At 37.6% G+C, this 22,960-nt stretch overlaps 1 protein-coding gene across 1 annotated transcript; it reads left to right on the top strand.

Moving 5' to 3' along the window:
• Positions 1-8,173: 8,173 nt before the first annotated feature.
• On the top strand, positions 8,174-8,874 carry LOC107894323 (uncharacterized). Its single transcript, XM_016819608.1, has 2 exons — positions 8,174-8,530; positions 8,620-8,874. Exons 1-2 carry the CDS (start codon positions 8,174-8,176, stop codon positions 8,872-8,874), a joined length of 612 nt encoding a protein of 203 aa, XP_016675097.1.
• Positions 8,875-22,960: the final 14,086 nt, after the last annotated feature.

Here is a 22,960-nt window from a genome sequence, read left to right as displayed (position 1 = left end):
CAACACTGTCTCGAGATAAGGAGCGAATTCTCCCAAAATCCGCTAGTAAAAACCGCTTTCAAAAGAAAAAGAGAAGACACCCCAAGAAGAGGAAGAAAGAACGTCTAGAGAAAAAGAGAAAAGAAAAGGAAAAAGAGAAGAACAAATAACAAAGAAAATAAAAAAAATAAAAGGAATAAAATAATATATAAATGGTTAAATAATTTAACTTAAAACATAACTACTATTTGAAAAACAAAACAAAATAATAATACTTCTCCAAAACACTCATACAAGGACTCAAACCCAGAACCTTGAGGTTCACTAACAATCACTCAACCACCAGACCAGCAAGCCCATTCTATCACTTAAGCACACAACTAAACACAATAGTGCAACCTTCTCATTGACCCTAACTACAAAACTCAAAACTTCTAGCCTCAAAATCCAGAGTGTTACAGTGTATTCTATTACTTTCATTTTTAATGTATTAATTGTATTGTTATTTCTCAAAATATCATTCGATTCATTTATCTTTTCTACTCAATTGTGATAAGTTAGAATAATAATACTAATCCAATCCTTGTGGGCATGATACTCACTCATCACTTTATTACTTGGTTTGCTAAGACCTATATAGAAATATATGACATAATTGAGGCTTCCTAAGAACCTTTGTAATTGGACTTTATCAAGGATTTGGTTTGGGAATTTGCTGGCAAATTCTATAGATATTTTTATTGGGGTAATTGCTCCTTGGGTAATGTAATGACCTAGAAACCTTACTTTGGTTTGGAAAAAAACTTATCTTGGATTTAGAAACTACTAAACCATTATTCTTTATGACTTTGACAATGATAGATAGATGCTTGAAGTGTTTTTCTAAATTTTTAGAAAATACTAACACATCATCAATGTTTACTATTGTAAATTGGGAATATTGGTAAAAAAATGTCATTCATTATTCTTTAAAATTCGGATGGAACATTTTTTACTCCAAAAGGCATCACATTTTGCAATAAATGTTATTTTGTATCTTTATTCTTTTATTTGGATTTGCGAAAACTTGATTTCATGTAAGATTTTGAGAAAATATTTGTATTCCAAAGTTTTTGTAACAAATCTTTTTTATTCGGAATTGGGTATCTAATCCATTTCAAAGCTTGATTAAGGGATTTGTAATTAATAACTAATCTTGTCATTCCTCTTTCCAGTTCTTCATTTTTTCATCACATAAAATGCTAAACAACTCTAAGAATAACTGTTTTTTCTAATTAATTTTGTATTAAGAAGATCTTGTATTTTTTATTACAAAATTCTTCCATTTCTTTGTTAATTTGTATTGGCCTTGATTTTGTTGGTATTTGTCTTTCATCAAAATTATTTTCATATGGTAATGTCACTTTATGTTTTTTCCTATTGCAAAAAGCATTAGAAATTTCAGAACAAATTGTTGATTCTATTTCTTCTTTAATTTGTTTTATCCTTGTTTGAACTTCTCTTTTCTCTAATTTTTCAGTCAATCTTTTAAAACATATTTCTTCTTCAAAAAAAAAAAAATTTGCTTATGTTTATGACTAATTAAATTATTGATTTGCCCAAATGGATGGATAAAGATTTTAATAAGTCGAGATTTCTTATTTTGGGTTTCTTTACGAAAGGAAATTCCATTTTAGTGCTTAAAAATTTGGTAGAAATTTAATTATTTGTTATTTTATATGGCTTGAGTAAGGATATGAATGGGGTTCCTAATATGACATCTTGGTTAACACTACAGGAAATTATGTTTTTAGCGGTATTTTTAGTGGCATTTGGATCGAAAAAGTTGCAGAGTTATACAATTAGTGGCGCTAATCAAAAAATGTCGCAATAAGTAAAGCAATACCAGCGTTTATAAGAAAAATACCGTAAAAGGTAAAGCAGTAGTGGCGTTTTTGCATAAACGTTGCAAAAGGTAAAGCAATAGCAACATTTTTTCATAAACACCGCTAAAAGTAAAGCAATAGAAGCATTTTTCCCATAAACACCGTGAATATCCTTTTATTTTTATTGAAATGGCACCATTTTGATAGCCTTAGTTTTTCCCCAGTTTCCTAAAATCCCCTAGTTTTTTTCCCTAAATTAATCATTTTCCCCAAATCCCTTATTTTTTCCCCAAATTAATTCCCCAAATGAAATTTTTAAACCCCAAATCAAATCCCTTAGTCCTCTTGTAACGCCCAAATTTTATGTTTCTTATTTTACAATTAATTGACATAACTGTTTATCTGCATCAGTGGTTAAGTGTTTTGGGTGTGTGTGAGAGGTCCCAAGTTCAAACCTTAGTTTTGCCAAATTTTGATTATTTTTGGAACTAAGCCCTATCTCTGTTCAATGGGCTTATATTAAGTTAATTGTAAAAGCATATCAGAATAGGCCTAGTGGTCTAGTGTTAAGTGGAGTGTTGGTTGCTTGAGGTCTTATGTTCGAGTCTGGGCAGGAGCTTTATTTTTGTTATTCTTGCCATGTAGGAGTTCGAAGATTAGTCAAAGGTTGAGTGTTTGAGTTGTGGGGGGAAAGTAGTGGATGAATTTTAGGAGGAAAATAAGGAATTGAGGGAAGTGGTTATCAAATTTCTGATTACTCTACTCTTTTTGGCAATTTTTAGCCTTTCCTCTTCTGGTTTCCTCCCCCTTGCTGCTGACATTCCTCGAGATTTCTCCCTCTTTTCTTGTGTGGCAAAATTCATTTTTTTTCTCCTCTTTGCTTCCTCATTCAATCGATTTTCTATCGTGCAATAGTTGTTCCTTTGTTTCGGTAAGTGGTTCTTCTTGAGTTCTAGCGATATACTTTTTGATTAAGTGATTAACGGAGGAATTGTTTCACTCAAGTTTAGGTACTGCTCGAAGGCCTTAATTGGATTCTTGTGTTCTGGAATGCTGCTTCTTGCCGAGGGTAAGTTTGGTCACTGTTGGATGAGCATTCCATTTCGGGTTTGATTTGATTCGATCATTTAAGTGATAAATTGAGTAAAACAGTGTTTAATTATATGTGTTAGTGATCTCGGGATTGTGTAAACAACGAAAATGAACTAGGTGTGCACCTGAAAACACAGAAAATGTGAATTGGTGAAAGCAGAAAAATGAAACTGTTGACGCCACACGGGCGTGTGGTCACCCGTGTGGTAGGTCGTATGGTAGCACATGGGCATGTGATTGACGATCCAGGCCGTGTGCGCTAGACATGGGTGCATAACACAGCCGTGTGATGCCAAGTGAGGCTGTGTACGAGGCACGAGCTCAACCAATTAGGCCGTGTAGGCCACAAGGGCATGTACGCCCATACGGGTGAACCACATGGGAATGTGAGATTCTTGGCCATGCCGTGTTATCCACACTGCCAAGGCCGATTTGGTCCGTGTGGGTGACACAAACATGTGGGACCACACGGGCTGGCCACATGGGCATGTGAGCCCAATTTTCTAAAATAATCTGTAAGGTTGCACGGGTTTCCCAAATCAACTATGACCTACTGTAGGGTTGGTAAACATTGCCTAGACCCCTGATTCTGTGATCTGAATGTAACACCCTGAAATTGGGCCTAGAAGTATTGGGCTTTGAGCATGGGAGCGGTTAGGAGACTGCTCATAAATATTTTAGTTAAGCAAGAAAGTGGCACAAATTGCATGTTGGTGTGGTGGTTAAGTGAATTGGGTGTGTTTGGGGATGTCTGAGAAGTCTTGGGTTCAAATTTAGGCTTTAGTAAAATTTTAGTTTTTCCCTTAAGTGAACCTTGGCTTTAGCTTGTAGGTCTTATAAATATTAGTGGGTAAAATTTATCACAAGGAAGCATGTGGTCTAGGAGTTGTGGCGTCATTATGGTGGAAAGGGATATTGGGTTCGAATCTCATAACAAGCAAGGAGTATTTATTTTGTTAATGTGGCGGCAAGTGTTTGAATTGGATACAAACTCTACTGAGGTGGTTGTGGATGTGGTCAAAGGGAGGAAATCAAGGAATTTGAAAAGGGTGGTTATGGATATGGGGGAGAGTTTGGTGGAGAGAATCATGGAATTCAAATTTGGAGAGTTTGAAGCTGATTGGGGAAATTGAATATGCAAATTCGGCTAAGGGGGTTTGGGGAGTGCATGTACGGTAATTTGAGTGTGTATAAGTGTCGAATTCTCTTTTTGGCATTTCAGGTTGTTTTTCCTTTTTGCGTTTTGGTTTCTTTCTCCTCTAAAATTCAAATTTGGTATCTCTCACTCCTCAATTTTAGTTCACCATTCGGGCAAACTTTGCCTTTCTTCTTCTTCCCCTCTTTTATTCTTTCGGTTTACTCTCATAGCCGAAGCTTTTATTTCTTTTTCTCAACAATTCTTCTATTGTTCCTAAGGTTTGATTAAACCGAACTCAACTTCTTCTTTACCCTTTTATTGTTTCTTTTCAAGGTAGCCGGATACTTCTCCCTTCTCATTACCTTGGGTTTGCGTCTGTTTAGGCATCTAGGCTCTGACAAGTGACCGACTGTTTCTTCATTCTACCGTTTCTATCAATTGATCTTGGGTAAGTATTTCTTACTTCTTGACTCCATTCTTGATTCTTTTTGTATTGTTTTTCTCTAATGAAGCCGAATGATTCAGTTTAGGGTTACTGACTCTTTGACCCTTCTCATGTGTTTGGGTTCTCAAATGTTCGCAGGCATTCAAATCCCTCTTTCGGCATTCAATTGGTAACTGGGATAAGTGGGCTTATTTTGGCCAAATGTCCATTAGCCTTCTATTTATTCACTCGATGCTAATGGATTCTTTTGGTTAACTCAGCTTCTCGACAGAAAAGAGTGTTGTTTTCATTCGATTAGCATAATAAAAAAAACTGTAGTCATTAAGGGTGAGTGGTAAGTGTTGGTTTGAGATGAAGTATTTATGAACCTTTTCGATTAGGAAATTAACAAGTATGCATTGATGGATTATAGGTTGATCGCACGTAGGTTAATCTACTTCTCGCTAAACAGGTGTGTAACCGTATACCATGTTCGCTAGTCAGCTGAAAAGCTGAAAGTGTGTGTGTGTAATCACACCCTTCTCTACTATAGGTCGACAAAAGCCAAAACTTCGGGTCGTCACGAGCGCTCTCGTGGACTTGGGCCTCGATGGGCCTGTGGGCCTGCATGTGTAAATCTAACTGTAGGTGGGAAATAGCTGGGCTTGTCATGTCGTGTACATGGCATAGGCTGTTCTGGGCCACGTTGGGCCGAAATGGGCCGTGCGGACCCAATGAGCTCGTGGGCCCCACACAGATTAAATCTGTGGTAACTGATAAATATTGGACTGGGCTATGTAGGTCACATAGCTGTAACTGAATTTGGGTTAAATGGGCCACACGAGTTTGTGGGCCCACTTGGGCCGAGTAGCGGGCCTTGGGCCCATTTACACCAATATGATCATTTAGATTGTCTGTGTCGCTCAAGGCGATTGTAGACCTTCAGAGAGGTCGTTATCTGATCGTAATGCCCCTATAGGGTAAAATGACTGTAATACCCCTGTAAGGTAAAATAACCGTAATACCCCTGTAGGTAAAATGACGATTATGCCCTTATGTTTTGTATGACTGATGTGCTTATGATTTACATATATGATTGTACTGAGTATGACTTTGCATACACCTAATATTTATGAGACGACATATTGCATGGGGTTGGGATTTTGATATGAAGGAATTTCTGTACTGGTGACTAAGTCACATTCACTGTTACTGGTAGCTTTGCCACATTTACTGTTTCTGGTAGCTAGGCTGCATTATTATTACTGGCAGCGTTGCTGCGATATTGGTGTGCTGGCTGGGTGAGTCGATTTGTATCCCCACATGGTGTGTTGGTTGGTACGAGTGGTGTGCTGGCTAGATTTGAGTGGGATAAATAATTGCATTACACTGTACTGATACTGATTGGGCTTAGGCCCACACTGTTACTGTATAGGGCTAAGGCCTAGACTGTACTGATATTGTATAGGGCTAAAGCCCAGACTGTATTGTTTACTGTTTGTTTATTATTGGGACTACACACTGATTTTTCATAAACTCACCCATTTGTTTTAACTGTTCAAGTAATCCCTAGGCGGATCGGTGCTGTGAGGAACTCGGAGATGGCCACACTAATACTTTTGTTTCTTTTAATTGCTATTAGATTTTGTTTTGGGTTTAATTCATGTAATAAGGCCAGTAATAGGTTTTAAGTTTTAATTGGGCTTTTGATTTCTTATATTAAACTGCTAGTCTAGGAAAACACGAGTTTTCAAAATAGTCACAGTTTTCTAAAGAACGCGAGCTTTCAACAACGAAGTTTTCAAAATGCTTCCGCAGTTTAAATTGAATTAACATACCAAAGACAAATAAATCGGTAAACTTTTTGACAAGAAATTTTGTTAAATAATAAAAGGATTTAGATTAAGTAACGAATTTTTACCGAAAAGATCAATTTTCAAAAAACACTTCGATGTGACATGCCAGATTCAGCCATAACATCTAGGCCGGGTTTGGGGTGTTACACTGAATATGAAATGTATGTATTAAGCATGTTACTCTTAGCATTTGTATCTGGCCAATTGTATGATCTGATAAGTTGCATTATAGCATGTCATATTGGGATGTTGCATTACTTCGGGGATTGGGTTAATGATTTTTCGGAGGAAGTGTCTAAAAGGCTTAAAGCCTATTATCTGGCAGCTCAGTTTCATTATTCTATTTATGTGCCGAAATACGGTATAGTATGGTGTGTAGGGTTGGGTGGGTTGATTATATCTCCACATGATGTGTAAGGCTGGACGGATATGGTGTGTAGAGGCTGGTGGGTAGGATTTTGATATTCCATTCTGTATCTGTATCTAATTGGGCTAAAGCCCTAATTCATATTTGATTCTACATCTGAATGGGCTAAGGCCCGAACTAATTCTATAATGGGCTCTGACCCCAGACTGTCTACTTCTGACTTTTGATGATTATTCTGTATGTTTGATATCTATGGTGATTACACACTGAGTTGCAAAACTCACTCTTTTCTGTTTAATTTGTTCAGGTAATCCCCAGTATTAGCGTATCGTGTAGCGGAGGACTCGATGATGGCCACACGTAATAAAATTTAAACTATTTCCATTTTTTTCTTTAGTTTTGGATTACTTATTTATTTGGGGTTTTGCTGTAATTTTTGGACTTTGGACTTTTCCTTGGCTTTTAAATTTCAAATTTTGAACCGTTGACAATTTTAATTATTGATAAGCATGATTAAGATCCGGATTTCTCTAAAGCAAATGGTTTTCCTAAAATAGAAGGTTTTCTAAATCTTTTGCATAAAAGAGATATGTTTTAAAGCAAATTAGTGACAACTCATTTTTTTCCGGACTAAGTAAAAGATAATAACTGGAACGATTTTAATGTATCGATGCATTTTCAAAATCACTCTCATGTGATATCGCCAGATTCGACCATAACGTCTAGGCCGAATTTCGGGCGTTACATTTAGTAGTATTAGAGCCAGGTTACAAAACTCAACTGTGGATTTGGGTTTTAAAGATTGGTTTTAAAGAAATAATTTGAAATATTTTTAAAATAAGTATGTGGTACGCTGAGTCTCCGGCGCCGATCTTGTAAGTTCTCTAAAACTATTTAAAATTGTCTGAAAATATGATTAGAATATACTGAAACTACTTTAGGTAGTATATTGCACAGAAAACACTCTAGGTAGTGTAGACTGGAAACTATAGTGAGACTACTACCCGTGATAACCGACTCTGAATATTCTTATACTGTACTGCATAAAATATCTGTTAATAAATATTGGAACTGTAACTAATGCATAAAACTGTTAGCTCAGATAAAATCTGAAATTTATGATGAGTACACGTGGTACTCGTAGACAAGGTCCTAGAGGCTGTGGTAGGGGCTATATAGGGGCTCGAGTTGAGTCTTTGGAATTTGATACTATTCCGAATCTAGATACTAGCGAGACGCCGGTATCACCTGCGACAGAGTTTGGGCTTGGGTCTCATGATAGTGCGGCTGGGGAAGATGCACTGTCCAAAGCCATGCTACGAATTTTGAAGAGGGTCACTGGGCCCAATACTAGTTCTGGGCCGAGGGTCGATTACGGAATGACTCTGGTCCAATGGGGCTGAGCTATTCAAGGGTCTCGCTAGAGTCGCCCCTAATGTGGCCTAGTATTGGATGGAGGCCACGGAGAGAATTATGGACAACCTGGATTTTACTGCTGAACAGAAGCTTAAGGGTACTGTATCTCTACTTCGTGACAAAGTGTACGAGTGGTGGTTGACGGTTAAGGAGGGTACTCACCCCGCCCGTTTGACATGGGATCTTTTTAATATGACTTTCCAGAGTAAGTATGTGGGGGCCATTTACATTGACGCGAGGAGACGGGAGTTCCTTAACCTCACCCAAGGAGACCGTACAGTGGCCGAGTATAAGGCTGAATTCCTGAGGATGAGCCGTTACGCGCGAGGCATGGTGGCGTCTGAATATGAGAGATGTGTCTATTTGGAGGAAGGCCTTAGGGATAACCTGAGGGTACTGATAGCTCCCAAAGGGAGCGTGAGTTTGTTATTTTGGTTGAGAAGGCCAAGATTGCTGAGGATGTTAAGCGCGTGGAGCGCTAGAATAGAGATCGCAAGAGGGGTAAGAACAAGAGGGATTCGGAGCCTTCAAGTTTTGGGTTGAGGCCTAAGAAAAAGGCCAGATCTGATGGGCCAATGAGAGTTAGACCTCCTGCTGCACCTACTGGGGTGGCACTGTGTGGGCACTGTGGTAGATGCCATCTGGGCGGATGTTGGAGGGCTATTGGGGCTTATTTAAGATGTGGCTCTACTGAGCATTGTGTTCGGGATTGTCCATTGAGGATCGATCAGATGTAGGCTATGGGTACTGGTACTGCGGAGCCACTGAGGGTAGTTCAACAACCATCTAGGGGCCGAGGTTAGGCCAGGGGTGGTAACGGCATGGGCTGAGGACAGAGAGCACTGGGTAGAAGTGCTGGATCGACTAAAGCGAGGTAGCCTACTTTGGTTTGTGCTGCTCATCGCCGTAAGGACCGAGATGCTCTGGATGTCATCATGGGTATGTTCTTAATTTATAATGTACCTTATCTTAAATTGATAGACATAGGTTCTACACACTCATACGTAGCTAGCATTGTGTCTAAAAATTTGAGCATTCCAATTGAGAGTATTTCTAGTGAGGTAACTGTTGTGAGTCTGTAGGGACAGTCCATCCAAGTAAGTAAATTGTTTAGGGACAGTATTCCTGGCTAATCTAATGGAGCTTCTGTTTGGGGAGTTCGATCTGATTTGGGGAATAGACTGGCTGGTCAAACACTAAGTTAGTCTGGATTGTAGCGAAAAGGGTTATCTTGAGGACCGAAGAGGACAGTAAGGTAGTAGTGACTGGGGAACATTGAGACTACCTGACTAATGTGATCTCAGCTTTGATAGCGAAAAAGTTGGTTCGGAAAGGGTGTGAGGCATTCTTGGCCTACGTTAGTATTTCTGATTCTGGGGACTGTTCTGTTAAGGACATCAGAACCATGAGGGACTTTCCAGATGTATTTCATGTAGAGCTACCGGGGTTGCCTTCGAGCCGAGAGGTGGAGTTTGGGATTAAGTTGATTCCTGATACAACTTCGGTGTCTATCGCCCCGTACCGAATGACACCGAAGGAGCTAATTGAGCTCAAGGCTCAGATTCAAGAACTGTTAGACAGTGGGTTCATTCGTCCCTGTGTGTCTCCATGGGGAGCACCTGTTCTATTTGTAAAGAAGAAAGATGGGACAGTGAGGATGTGTATTGACTACCGATAGCTGAACAAGCTAACGATTAAGAACAAGTACCCACTTTTGAGGATAGATGATCTATTCGATCAATTCAGAAGGGCTTCAGTATTCTCCAAGATTGATCTGCATTCGGGATACCATCAATTGAGAGTCAAGGAGGCTGATGTGCATAAGATGGTATTTAGGACTCGGTATGGGCATTACGAGTTTTTGATTATACCTTTTGGGTTGGCTAATGCACAAGCGGCATTCATGGATTTGATGAATCGAGTATTTTAGCCCTATTTGGATCAGTTTGTAGTGGGGTTCATCGACGACATATTGGTGTATTCTAAGATAGAGGATCAACATAATGAGAATCTCAGAGTGGTTCTACAGATTCTTCGGGAGAAATAGTTGTATGCGAAGTTCAGCAAGTGTGAGTTATGGCTTTGGGAAGTGACATTTCTGGGACATGTAGTTTCTGTTGAGGAGATATGAGTTGATCCTCGTAAGATTAAGGCTGTGTTGGGTTGGAAACAACCGAAGAATGTGTCTGAGATCCATAGCTTTTTGGGGCTGGCAGGATATTACCGATGTTTCGTAGAAAGGTTCTCTTTGATCGCAGCTCTAGTGACTAAGCTCCTGCGTAAGGGAGTTCCTTTCGTTTAGACTGATGCACAGCAAGAGAGCTTTGATAAGCTCAAAACTGTTCTAACATAGGTTCCTGTTCTGATACAGCCTGAGCCTGGTAGAGACTTCGTGGTATACAGTGATGCGTCACATGTGGGTTTGGATTGTGTTTTGATGTAAGATGGAAATGTAGTTGCATATGCGTCTCGACAGCTCAAGACTCATGAGGCTAATTATCCGATGCATGATTTAGAGTTGGCAGCGGTAGTCTTCGCTCTAAAATTCTAAAGGCACTATCTGTACAGTGAAAAGTGTACTATCTACACTGATCACAAAAGCCTCAAATACCTTTTCACTTAGAAGGAGTTGAACCTTAGGCAATGTTGATGGGTTGAACTGCTTAAGGATTATGACTGCACTATCGAGTATCATCCTGGTAAGGCTAATGTGGTGGCTAATACGTTAAGCTATAGGGCTATGATCTATCTGAGAGAGATGTTTGCTCGACTGAGTCTTTTCAATGATAGGAGTCTATTGGTAGAACTTCAGGTTAGACTGACATGGATTGATCAGATCAGACATAAACAGAAGAGGGATAAGTATCTGGAGTTACATTTTCGTCAGGCTGAGAGTGGTGTTACTACAGATTTTGGAATTAATAAGGATGAGCTATTGTGTTTCTGCCGTCAAATTTGTGTACCGAATGATGGGGACTTGAGGTAGTCGATTCTGAGGGAAGTGAATAGTAGCCCTTATGCTATGCATCTCGGCGGGAACAAGATGTACCTAGATCTGCGAGAATAATACCGGTGCTTAGGGTTGAAGCATTAGGTTACTGACTTCGCTGCTTGCTGCTTGACTTGTCACTAGGTTAAGGATGAGCATCAGTTTCCTTCAGGTTTGCAGCCGGTGAAGATACTGTTACAAAAATGGGAGCGAGTAACGATGGACTTCGCTAGTGGGATTCCTCTAACACCCATTAAGAAGGATTCTGTCTGGGTCATCGTGGATTGATTGACCAAATTTGCTCACTTCATCCCAGTTAGGACAGACTTCTTTCTTCAAAAATTTCTAAACTCTACATCTCTGAAATAGTGAAGCTCCATGGGGTACCTGTCTCGTTCATTTCCGATAGGGATCCACGTTTACTTCTCTATTCTAGAAGAAGCTTCATGAAACTCTGGGATCGAGGTTAGACTTTAGTACTACTTTCCACCCTCAGACAGATGGTCAGTCAGAGAGGGTGATTCATATACTCGAGGATAGGTTGAGGAACTATGTTATCAATTTCTGAGGCAGTTGGGAGGAGTACTGGCCTTTGTAGGAGTTTGCCTATAATAATAGCTACTAGTTAAGCATACAAATGGCACCCTACGAGGCTTTGTATGGTCGAAAGTGCCGCACTCCCTTGTGCTAGACTGAGTTGGGTGAAGGACATGTTCTGGGTCTAGAATTGGTTTTTGAAACTAAGGATAAAGTTAGGTTGATTCGGGATCAGCTGAAAGCAGCTTCTAACAGGCAGAAGTCCTATGTAGATCTGAAGCATTGAGAGATAGAGTATTCTGTGGGAGAATTCGTTTTCCTCAAGGTCTCTCCATGGAAGAAGGTACTGAGGTTCGGTCGCAAGGGCAAGCTAAGCCCTCGGCTTATTAGGCCGTACCGGATTCTAAAGCGAGTGGGGCCAATTGCATATCAGTTGGAACTACCTCTAGAGTTGGATTGCACTCACGATGTGTTCCACGTCTTTTATATTGAGGCGCTACCGCTTTGATCCCTTGCACATTGTTCCTGTACAGGAAATTAAGGTTCGGCCAGATCTAACTTTTGAGGAGGAGCCAGTTCAGATTTTAGATCGCGACATTAAGGTTCTGTGAAGAAAATCTATTCCATTGGTTAAGATTCTATGGCGTAATCATAGCAGTGAGGAGGCTACTTGGGAGCATGAGGATGTGATGCGGCAGTAGTATCCTCACCATTTCTGATCAGGTAAAATTTTGAGGCCAAAATTTTCTTTTAGGGGGTAGAATTGTAATTCCCTAAATTTTATGTTTTTGGCTTTGCAATTAAATAACATAACTGTGTATCTGCTTCAGTTGTTAAGTGTTCTGGGTGTGTGTGTGAGGTCCCAAGTTCAAGCCTTAGTTTTGGCAATTTTTTATTATTTTTGGAACTAAGCCCTATCTTTGTTCAATGGGCTTATATTAAGTTAATTGTAAAAGTATATCAGAATAGGCCTGGTGGTCTAGTGGTTAAGTGGAGTGTTGGTTGCTTGAGGTCTTGTGTTCGAGTCTGGGCAGGAGCTTTATTTTTGTTATTCTTACCGTGTAGGAGTTTGAAGATTAGTCAAATGCTGAGTGTTCGAGTTGTGGGGGGAAAGTAGTGGATGATTTTTAGGAGGAAAATAAGGAATTGAGGGAGGAAGGTTATCGAATTTTTGATTACTCTACTCTTTTTGGTAATTTTCATCCTTTCCTCTTCTTTTTTCCTCCCCCTTGCTGCCGACTTTCCTCGAGATTTCTCCCTCTTTTCTTGTGTGGAAAAATTCATCTTTTTCTCCTCTTTGGTTCCTTGTTCAATCGATTTTCTATCGTACAATAGTTGTTCCCTTATTTCGGTAAGTGGGTCTTCTTGAGTTCTAGCGATATACTTTTTAATTAAGTAATTAACAGAGGAAGTTTCACTCACGTTTAGGTACTGCTCGAAGGCCTTAATCGGGTTCTCGTGTTCAGGAACGCTGCTTCTTGCTAAGGGTAAGTTTGCTCACTCATTGGATGAGCATTCCATTTCGGGTTTGATTTGATTCGATCGTTTAAGTGATAAACTGAGTAAAACGTTGTTTAATTATAGGTGCTGGTGATCTCGGGATTGTGTAAACAGTGAAAATAAACCAGGTGTGTACCTAAAAACACAGAAAACGAGAATCGACAAAAGTTAAAAAATGAAACTGTTGAAGCCACACGGGCGTGTAGTTGCCTGTGTGGTACGCCGTGTAGTAGTACACGGGCGTGTGATCGACGAGCCAGGCCATGTGCACTAGACACGGGCGCATGAAATAGTCGTGTGATGGCCAGTGAGGCCGTGTACGAGACATGGGCTTCACCAATTGGGCCGTGTGGGCCACATAGGCGTGAGCCCAATTTTTTGAAATAATTCGTAAAGTTCTACGGGTCACCCAAGTTGACTGTGACCTACCGTAAGGTCGGTAAGCATTACTTAGACCCTTGATTTTGTGATTTGACTATGAACTGTATGTATTAAGCATGTTAATCTTAGCATGTGTATCTAGCCGGTTGTATGATCTGATAAGTTGCATTATAGCATGTTATATTGGTATATTGCATTACATCGGGAATTGGGTTGATGATTTTCGGAGGAAGTGTCTGAAAGGCTTAAAGCCTGCAATCTGGCAGCTCAACTGCATTATTCTGTTTATGTGCCGCGTTTCGGTATTATATGGTGTGCAAGGTTGGGTGGGTTGATTATATCCCCACATAGTGTGTAGGGCTGGACGGAGATGGTGTGTAGAGGCTGGTAGGTTGCATTTTGATATTCCATTCTGCATCTGTATCTGATTAGGCTAAAGCCCTAATTCATAGCTGCTTTTGCATCTAAATGGGCTAAAGCCCGAAGTAATTCTGTAATGGGCTCCGGCCCCAGACTGTCTATTTATGACTTTTGATGATTATTCTGTATGTTTGATATCTGTGGAGATTGCACATTGAGTTGCTCTTTTCTGTTTAATTTGTTCAGGTAATCCCCAGCATTAGCGAATCGGTGTAGCAGAGGACTCGACGGTGGCAACACGTAATAAATTTTATGCTATTTCCTTTGGGTTTTTTTAGTTTTGGATTTACTTATTTATTTGGGGTTTTACTGTAATTTTTGGACTTTGGACTTTTACTTGGCTTTTAAATTTTGGCTTTTGAACTGTTGACAATTTTAATTACTGATAAGCATGATTAAGATTCGGTTTTCTCTAAAGCAAACGGTTTTCCTAAAATAGAAGGTTTTCTAAAGCTTTCACGTAATAGAGATATGTTTTAAAGCAAATTAGTGAGAACTTGTTTTTTTCCAGGCTAAGTAAAAGATAATAACTGGAACAATTTTAATGTATCGATGCATTTTAAAAAATACTCTCATGTGATATCGCCAGATTCGGCCATAATGTCCAGGCCGAATTTGGGGTGTTACACCTCTACTGCATTGCTACCGACAATCCTCTGCCGCATCGCCATTGACAGTCCTCTGCTGCATCATCGTTGATAGTCCTTTGCTGCATCGTCGTCGACAGTCTTTTTCTGCATCGCCGTGTAAGTTTTTATTTTTCATTTTCTTTGTTTGTTAAATTATTTTCTCATCTTTCAAATCCTAACCCTTTTCTCTTCTGTATAAACAACACACCAGAAACATCTCTTCTGTATAAACAACCCGCCGTTCTTTTCTCTTTCTCTAAAAATTTCTCCCGATCTGTGCAAATAATTTGGTAATTTTTCATTTCAGTCTATATTTTTTATATCTTTCTTTTTCTTTAAATTCAGATAATGTTATTGGGTTGTTGAATTTTACAAGTTGGGACTATAATATTTTAGTGTTTTATTGGGTTATTTTTTGAAGCTTGATATTCTATTTGTTACTCCTTGAGTTCTCAGGTTCTTTTTGTTTAGCTCCTCAAGTATCATATGTCGTTCAATAAATTGTAATTATACAAAGATTACAAAGTCTGTAGAGTTGGAATGACTGTGTGTTTATTATACATCATCCATACTTTTTCAGCTCTTTGGTTGTCTCGGTACTAATTGCTAGATCGATATGTTTTTCGATCTTGTCCTGTATGAAATAATGTCTATAATATAATAGAATCACACTAAAGAACTAGGAAGGAAAGGAAAATTATAGACTTAGACCATGTTATTTGGCTTTTTGATCCAAATTATTACTTATGAGAAATGACTTATTTGAACCAATTTGAACTATGAAACCAAGTTAGGCACTAATTTGAACCAAAACGCCAGGTTCAAGTACTTAATCAGACCAAAAAAAGTTTAGGTATCTAATTGGATAAAAGGAACTTTAGGTACCAATTTGAACTTTGAAACTAAATTCAAGTACCAAAATGTATATTTATCGTTACATGAACTATTTGAATTTAAGAACTGTTGTTTATATTTGTTGATGTATTTGGGATATTGTCTAATTGGATTTGAGAGAATAGTATGGAGATATTAATGGGATTTTGATGATCACTTGAGTTTTAATTAATTTAAAAACAATAAGTAATGATAGAGTTGATTTTGTCATACTTATATTGAATGAGAATCCTTTTTTTCTTAGAAAACAAGTTATCAATTGTAATCCAAATATTCCTTTTGGGTTTTCTAAGACTTCATTTTCTTTTTTCTTTCGTTTTCCTTTTTATTGTGGTTTTTGTTGCTTTAGCTAATAATGTCATCTTTAGAAGCACAATGTGCTTTATGCACTTAGATTTTCAGGATTTCATTTTAATTTTTAATAAGAAAAAATATGGTATTGTTTAGACTTGTTCAAGAGTTAAGTTACTTGTGTGATACATTAATTTTTAGTCTTGGATAAATTGTTCGAATGAGATAAATATCAAAACTATATATGAAATTTGACTTAATGGATAATGTCATACATAAATTTTAATTTTGTGTGGTTTTATACATGAAAATTTAATTTGATTTAATTTTCACAAATCACTTATAATATTATCTAATTAACATCAATACAAACTAATTTCAAGAGAAAAATAACGTATCCATAATATTTTTTTGAATAATTAAAGAATTCTTGATTAATTAAATAAATATTCATATTTCATAATAATTTTATGAATAATTAATTAATTTTCGATTAATTAAATATCTAATCATATTTCATAATAATTCTATGAATAATTAATTAATTTTTGATTAATTTAATAAATAATCATATTTCATAATAATATTATGAATAATTAATTACTTTTTGATTAAATAAATAATCACATTTCATAATAATTTTATGAATAATTAATTAATTTTTTATTAATCATTCATTTAATTATGTTGACTCTTTTAATTTTTAAATATGTGTTATTTATCAAATTAACTCTAATTTCGATTAATTTGTTAATTTTTGTCTTTTTAAGTATAGTAAACATAAAGGTGATAAAAAATGATAATCATAACTTAAATAAACATTTGAAGTTAATGATTAGCATAACTCAGATAAACATTTAAGGTTAATGGTAATCATAACTTACATGAACATTTAAAGTTAATGATAATCATAACTTACATGAGCATTTAAAGTTAATGATTATCATAACTTACATAAACATTTAAAGAATATAAAAAAAGGTAATTTCTAACATTTAGAGAATATAAAAAATATATATCATATCATAACTTACATAAAACTTTGGATCAAAATATATAAAAAACACAGAAGTTAGGGCAACACTATTGTTTTCCCCTACACTTAATTATTCTTATAAATAAACAACTTACCTGAATTAGTTTACACCCATTAAAATACAATGCATTAAATCTTCAAGGTAAAGTTTTTATAGCAAATTTGGTGTATCCAAACGTAAAATGTTGTCACTAATATATATTTTTTAAATAATTAGATACTTGATACTTGATATATATTATCTATTTTTACAACGCCCTGAACAATTTATTTCTATTTCTGTAAATATTTAATATAAATATGTATCTGTTTCAGTGGTTAAGTGTTTTGGGTGTGTGTGAGATCTTGGGTTCAAGTCCCACTTTTGATAATTTTGTTATTTTTGATCCAAGCCTTACCCTTGTGGAGTGGGCTTACATAAAATTGTCTATTAATTCGTATCAGAATGAGTCTGCTAGATTAAGTGGTAAAGGGTTGTTGTGTTGGAGGTCTTGTGTTTGAATCCCTGTGTGAGCGAGGGTGTTAATTTTTGCTCAGGGGTCTGATAGAATTTTGGTTGAGCTAAAAGTCGGAGGAAGTTATGAGTTAGTGGGTTAGTAGGTTAGTGGGAGAAAATGTAGGAATATGTTATTATATCTATATTTTTATTTTTATTTTTTCCCAAAATACTTTTTGATGATTTTTCTCCAAAATTTCCTCTTCCAAACATTTCTTTTTGATTTCTTCCTTCTTTGATTTCTTTTCGCTATTCTATCTTTCAATCATTGTGTTTGGGTGTTGTAGACTCTGTTCAGTCTGTAGTAGGTAAGTCTTCTTGAAGTTTTGAGCATTTGGGAATCGTTTTCGGATGTGTTAATGTGATGAATTCTTGTGTAGGTGTTAACCAAGGGGACCAGAATTTGGCTTCTATTATGTAGTGTGTTGGAGTTTTTGAAACTATTTTGGTAAGTGATCGTGTATGTTGATTGAGTAAAATTCTCAAGTGTCCTGATTAGGGGTTCGATAGATTGGTGTTTCGGTACTTGGTTTTAATCGATTGAATGATATTTTTAGGTTTAGAGGGCTCGGGATTGCTTACACATAAAAAACTGAACCAGGTGTATACCTCTTACAGGAGAAAATTGTGTTTCGATGAAAGCCAAAAGAGCAATCTATCGACGCCACACGGGTGTGTGGTCGCCCGTGTGGTTGGTCATGTGCAAGACACGGTTGTGTGTTTAATGAAGGTGCAGCCATGCACAGGACACGGTCCTGTGATGGTGTGAGAGTGATCGTATGGACCACACGGGCTAGACCAAGTTGGGCGTGTGGGTCACACAAGCATGTGGACCTACACGGGCATGCCATAGGGGTGTGTAAGTCTTGGGCTAGGCCGTGTGGGCTACACGAGCAATGTCAATTTGGGCATGTAGGCCACACGGGCATGTGGGCCCACAATTTTAAAAATTTCCCTAGGGTCGTACGGGTCATTTCGATTGACTGTGGGCCTACCGTAGGGTTGGTAAGGGCTAACCAAACCCTAAAACTATGTGATTTGATAGTTTGATATTCTGCTCTGAGTATGACACTGTTTATGCATGTCTGATTAGTCTGATGTATATATATATGTTTTTTTTTATATCTGTAGATGAGCATGTAGACATGTTAATTCTGATTATATATATGTTTGGGGTGGGATGTGTATATGTGGAAGAAGTGTTCTGTATTGCGATCATCGCCTATTTTCTAGCAGCTTGGCTGCACAATATCTTATATGTGTCATAATGGCATGATATGGTGTGTAGGGATGGGTTGGTGTGATGGGATGGTTAGAGTTGGTGTGTAGAGAATGGGGGTAGGATTCCGTTTATTTGTTTTGTATATCTATTTCTGTAAATGAATTAAGTCTGAATCTGAATCTGAATCTGATTATGGATGTGACTTTTGTATGTACATCATGTCTATTTCTGTTGGGTTACACATTGAGTTTACGTAAACTCACTTTTGTTGTCTGTTCTATTTAGGTAATCCATATACTTAGGCAGATCGGTGTAGTAGAGTCTCGCGGTGGCCACTAGTTTATATACTGACTTTAAATAAAGCTTTTATTTATTTAAGAATTATTTCTGGGAGTTTTGTATTAATTGGACTCTCCAAACTGTTTGGTTTGATTTTTGAGATTTTGATTTTTCATTTTATACTTTATTTGCGAAGGTTATCTAAAAACATGGTTTTACTAAAACAAAGGTTTTCTAAACTTACGAATGGGATTTTAAGAAAATAACGATTACTATAACTTCCACTGTAAATTATGTTTTGGCAAATAGATTAATTGAATAACATTTTCGACAATAGATATAAACAAATATGGATTTAAAATATGGAATGATTTAACGTAACGACACCGTTTTCAAAATCCTTCTTTGTGACATCTCCGGATTCAACCATAATGTCTAGGTCTGGTTTGGGGTGTTACAATTTTAGTATAATGACATGATTTAAATCTATTTAGAACACTTAAGTAACCATAATTTATTGTCAACTTTAGACTTCAACAACTACGAAATGGATAAGAGTTGGATGGATTTGTCAGAGGTAAGGAATGACTATCGAAATGGAGTACAAACTTTTCTAAATTTTGCATTTCAAAATCCTGATCAATCTTAGACAGTGCCGATAGATTAAGTTGCTAAAAAACTATGATTGCACAATAAAGTATCATCCTGGTAAGGCGAATAAGGTGGCCGATGCTCTCAGTCGTAAAGCGATGATTGATTTGATAGTGATGTTCGCTTGTCTTAGTCTATTTGATGATAGGGGTCTATTAGCCGAGTTACAAGTTAAGCCTACTTGGATTGATCAAATTCGGGATACGCAGTTAGGGGATGAGTTTTTGGGTTTGTGGTTTCGTCAAATTGAGAGTGGCAGTACTACGAATTTTAGGATGAATAATGATGGAGTTCTATGTTTTTGAGGTTAGATCTGTGTGCTGAATGACTCTGATCTGAGGCTGTCGATTCTGAGGGAGGCGCATAGTAACCATTATGCTATGTATCCGGGGGTAATAAAATGTATCGGGATCTTCGTGAACGGTATTGTGGTTGGGTTTGAAACGTGAGGTTACGGATTTCGTTGCTCATTGTCTATGTGCCAACAAGTTAAGGCTGAACACCAGTTACCTTCGGGTTTGCTCCAACTCGTTAAGATTCTTTTGTGGAAGTGGGAACGAGTAACGATGGACTTCGCTAATGGGTTGCCCTTAATAGCCACTAAAAAGGATTTTGTTTAGGTCATCGTGGATTGATTGACCAAGTCTGCTCATTTTATTCCGATTTGGATGGACTACTCTCTGCAGAAGTTAGCGAAGCTCTATTTCTCCGAGATTGTAAGACTGCATGGGGTTCCTGTTTCAATAATTTCTGATAGAGATCCTCACTTCAGTTCTCGGTTCTAGAAGAAAATACACGAGGCTCTGGGTTCGAGACTTGACTTCAATACTGCGTTCCATCCTTAGACCGATGGTCAATCTGAAAGGGTGATTCAGATACTGGAGGATATGCTTCAGAGTTGTGTCATTGATTTCCAAGGTATTTAAGAGGATTATCTGTCGCTAGCTGAGTTCGCCTACAATAACAGTTTCCAGTTTAGCATCCAGATGGCACCTTATGAGACTTTGTATAGTCGTAAGTGTCGTACTCTATTATGTTGGACTGAGTTGGGTGAGCGTCAGATTTTGGGTCCTAAGTTGGTTTCTGAAACCGAAGATAAGTTTAGACTGATTTAGGATCGTCTGAGGGCAGCTTTTGATACACAGAAGTCCTATGCGGATCTGAAGAGGAGAGATATTGAGTACTCTGTGGGTGACTTCGTTTTTCTTATGGTTTCTCCACGGAAGAAAGTTTTGAGATACGATTGTAAGGGCAAGTTGAGCCCTGGGTTTATTGGACCGTACTAGATTTTGAACGTGTGGGACCAGTTGCTTATTAGTTGGAGTTACCTTCGGAGTTGGACTGTATCAACGATGTGTTTTACGTCTCGATGTTGAGGCGGTATTGGTCTGATCCATCTCACGTTGTCTCTGTTGAGGAGATCGAGGTTAGACCAGATTTGACTTTTGAAGCCGGTTTAGATATTGGATTGTGATATTAAGTTTCTGAGGAGGAAGTCCATACTGTTATTGAAGGTTCTGTGGCAGAATCATAGCACTGAGAAAGCTACGTGGGAACCTAAGGACTCGATACATTAGCAGTATCCTCATCTGTTCTGATCAAGTAAATTTCGATATCAAAGTATATTTTAGGGGTAGAGTTGTAATGCCCTGAATAGTTTATTTCTATTTCTGTAAATATTTGACTTAAATATGTATCTGTTTTAATGGTTAAGTGTTCTAGATGTGTGTGTGAGGTCTTGGGTTCAAGTCCCACAATTGATAATTTTGTTATTTTTGATCCAAGCCTTACCCTTGTGGAGTGGGCTTAATAGTCTGTTAATTCATATCAGAATGAGCTTGCTGGTTCGAGTAGTAAGGGGTTGTTGTGTTGGAGGTCCTATGTTCGAATCCCTGTATGACTGATGGTGTTAATTTTTGCTCGGGGGTCTGATAGAATTTCGGTTGAGCTAAAAGTCTGAGGAAGTTATGAGTTAGTGCCTTAGTGGGAGAAAATCTGGGGATATGTTATCATATCTAATTTTTTCCCCAAAATACTTTTTAACGTTTCTTCTCTAAAATTTCCTCTTCCAAATATTTCTTTTTTATTTATTCCTTCTTTGATTTTTGCTCACTATTATGTCTTTCAATCACTGCATTTGGGTGCTGTAAATTCTGTTCGATCTGTAGTAGGTAAGTTTTCTTGAAGTTTTGAGCATTTTGGAATAGTTTTCAAATATGTTATTGAGATGAATTCTTGTGTAGGTGTTAACCAAGGGGACCAAAATTCGACTTCTATTGTGCAGTGTGTTGGAGTTTTTGAAATTGTTTTGGTAAATGATCGTGTATGTTGATTGAGTAAAATTCTCAAGTGTGTTGATTGGGGGTTCGATAGTTTGGTGTTTCAGTACTTGGTTTTAATCGATTGAATGATATTTTTAGGTTTGGAGGGCTCGGGATTGCTTACGCATAAAAAATTGAACCAGGTGTGTACCCTTTACGAGAGAAAATCAAGTTTTGGCGAAAGCTGAAAGTGCAATCTGTCGACGCCACACGGGTGTGTAGTCGCCTGTGTGGTTGGCCGTGTATGAGATACAGTTGTGTGTCTAATGAAGGTGTGGCTGTGTGCAGGACACAGCCGTGTGATGGTGTGGGAGTTGCTGTGTGGGCCACACGAGCGTGTGGACCCATACGGGCATGTGACACAGGCGTGTAGGTCTTGGGCCAGGCTGTTTGGGCCACACGGGCGTGTGGGCCTGGAACGAGGGAAATGTGCAAGTGTACACAATCGCAACAAGTAATAAAGTGACAAGTAACTGTCGAGTTATCGTATCCATAAGTACTGTGAAAAGAATTATTTATTAATGCAATTTAAAACACTTTGGTGAAGGAAAGGATTTTGTTTAAAGAGGGTGATTAAAAACTTAAGAAAATAACTAACAAAACAATGAAGTAAAAGAAAGTTCTAATGCACGATTTCAAAATAAAATTTAATCAAGATGATATAATTGTGTTGGATTAATTACACTTCTCATCTTAGAATTATTAAACTTATGTTTATATTGCTACAAATAAAATTATGGCAACCCGATAATTTGCTAACTTATGAACATACTTACATACCAAAATCCATTCATCTCTTAACATATCCCTATGTCAATTCAACCGACTAAACAGATTCTGGTAAGCAAACATGTTATTGCACATACATACTCATTAAACTGAACTAATCTCTTGCATATCCCTATGTGAATTCAAATGATTAATTAAATCTAACAAGCATATAAAAGACTATGTGAGGTAACAAGGTATCCCTACCTTGAAACAGTTTAATCACAATAATCTTGCAAGTTATGCAAGGCAATAATATCGCCAGATACATTGCTAATTTAACCTTCAGCTACCTTAGAAGAATAAACATGCACTGATTAAGTATTGTGTCAATTAATTACAATTTCAATCCATTTAAATAATTAATTCATTAGTTACCTCACAGTCGTAACGCGAGAATAACTTAGGC

Source organism: Gossypium hirsutum, chromosome A13, assembly GCF_007990345.1.
Source record: "Gossypium hirsutum isolate 1008001.06 chromosome A13, Gossypium_hirsutum_v2.1, whole genome shotgun sequence".
NCBI lineage: Eukaryota > Viridiplantae > Streptophyta > Magnoliopsida > Malvales > Malvaceae > Gossypium > Gossypium hirsutum.
This window is presented reverse-complemented; position numbering and strand designations above follow the sequence as displayed.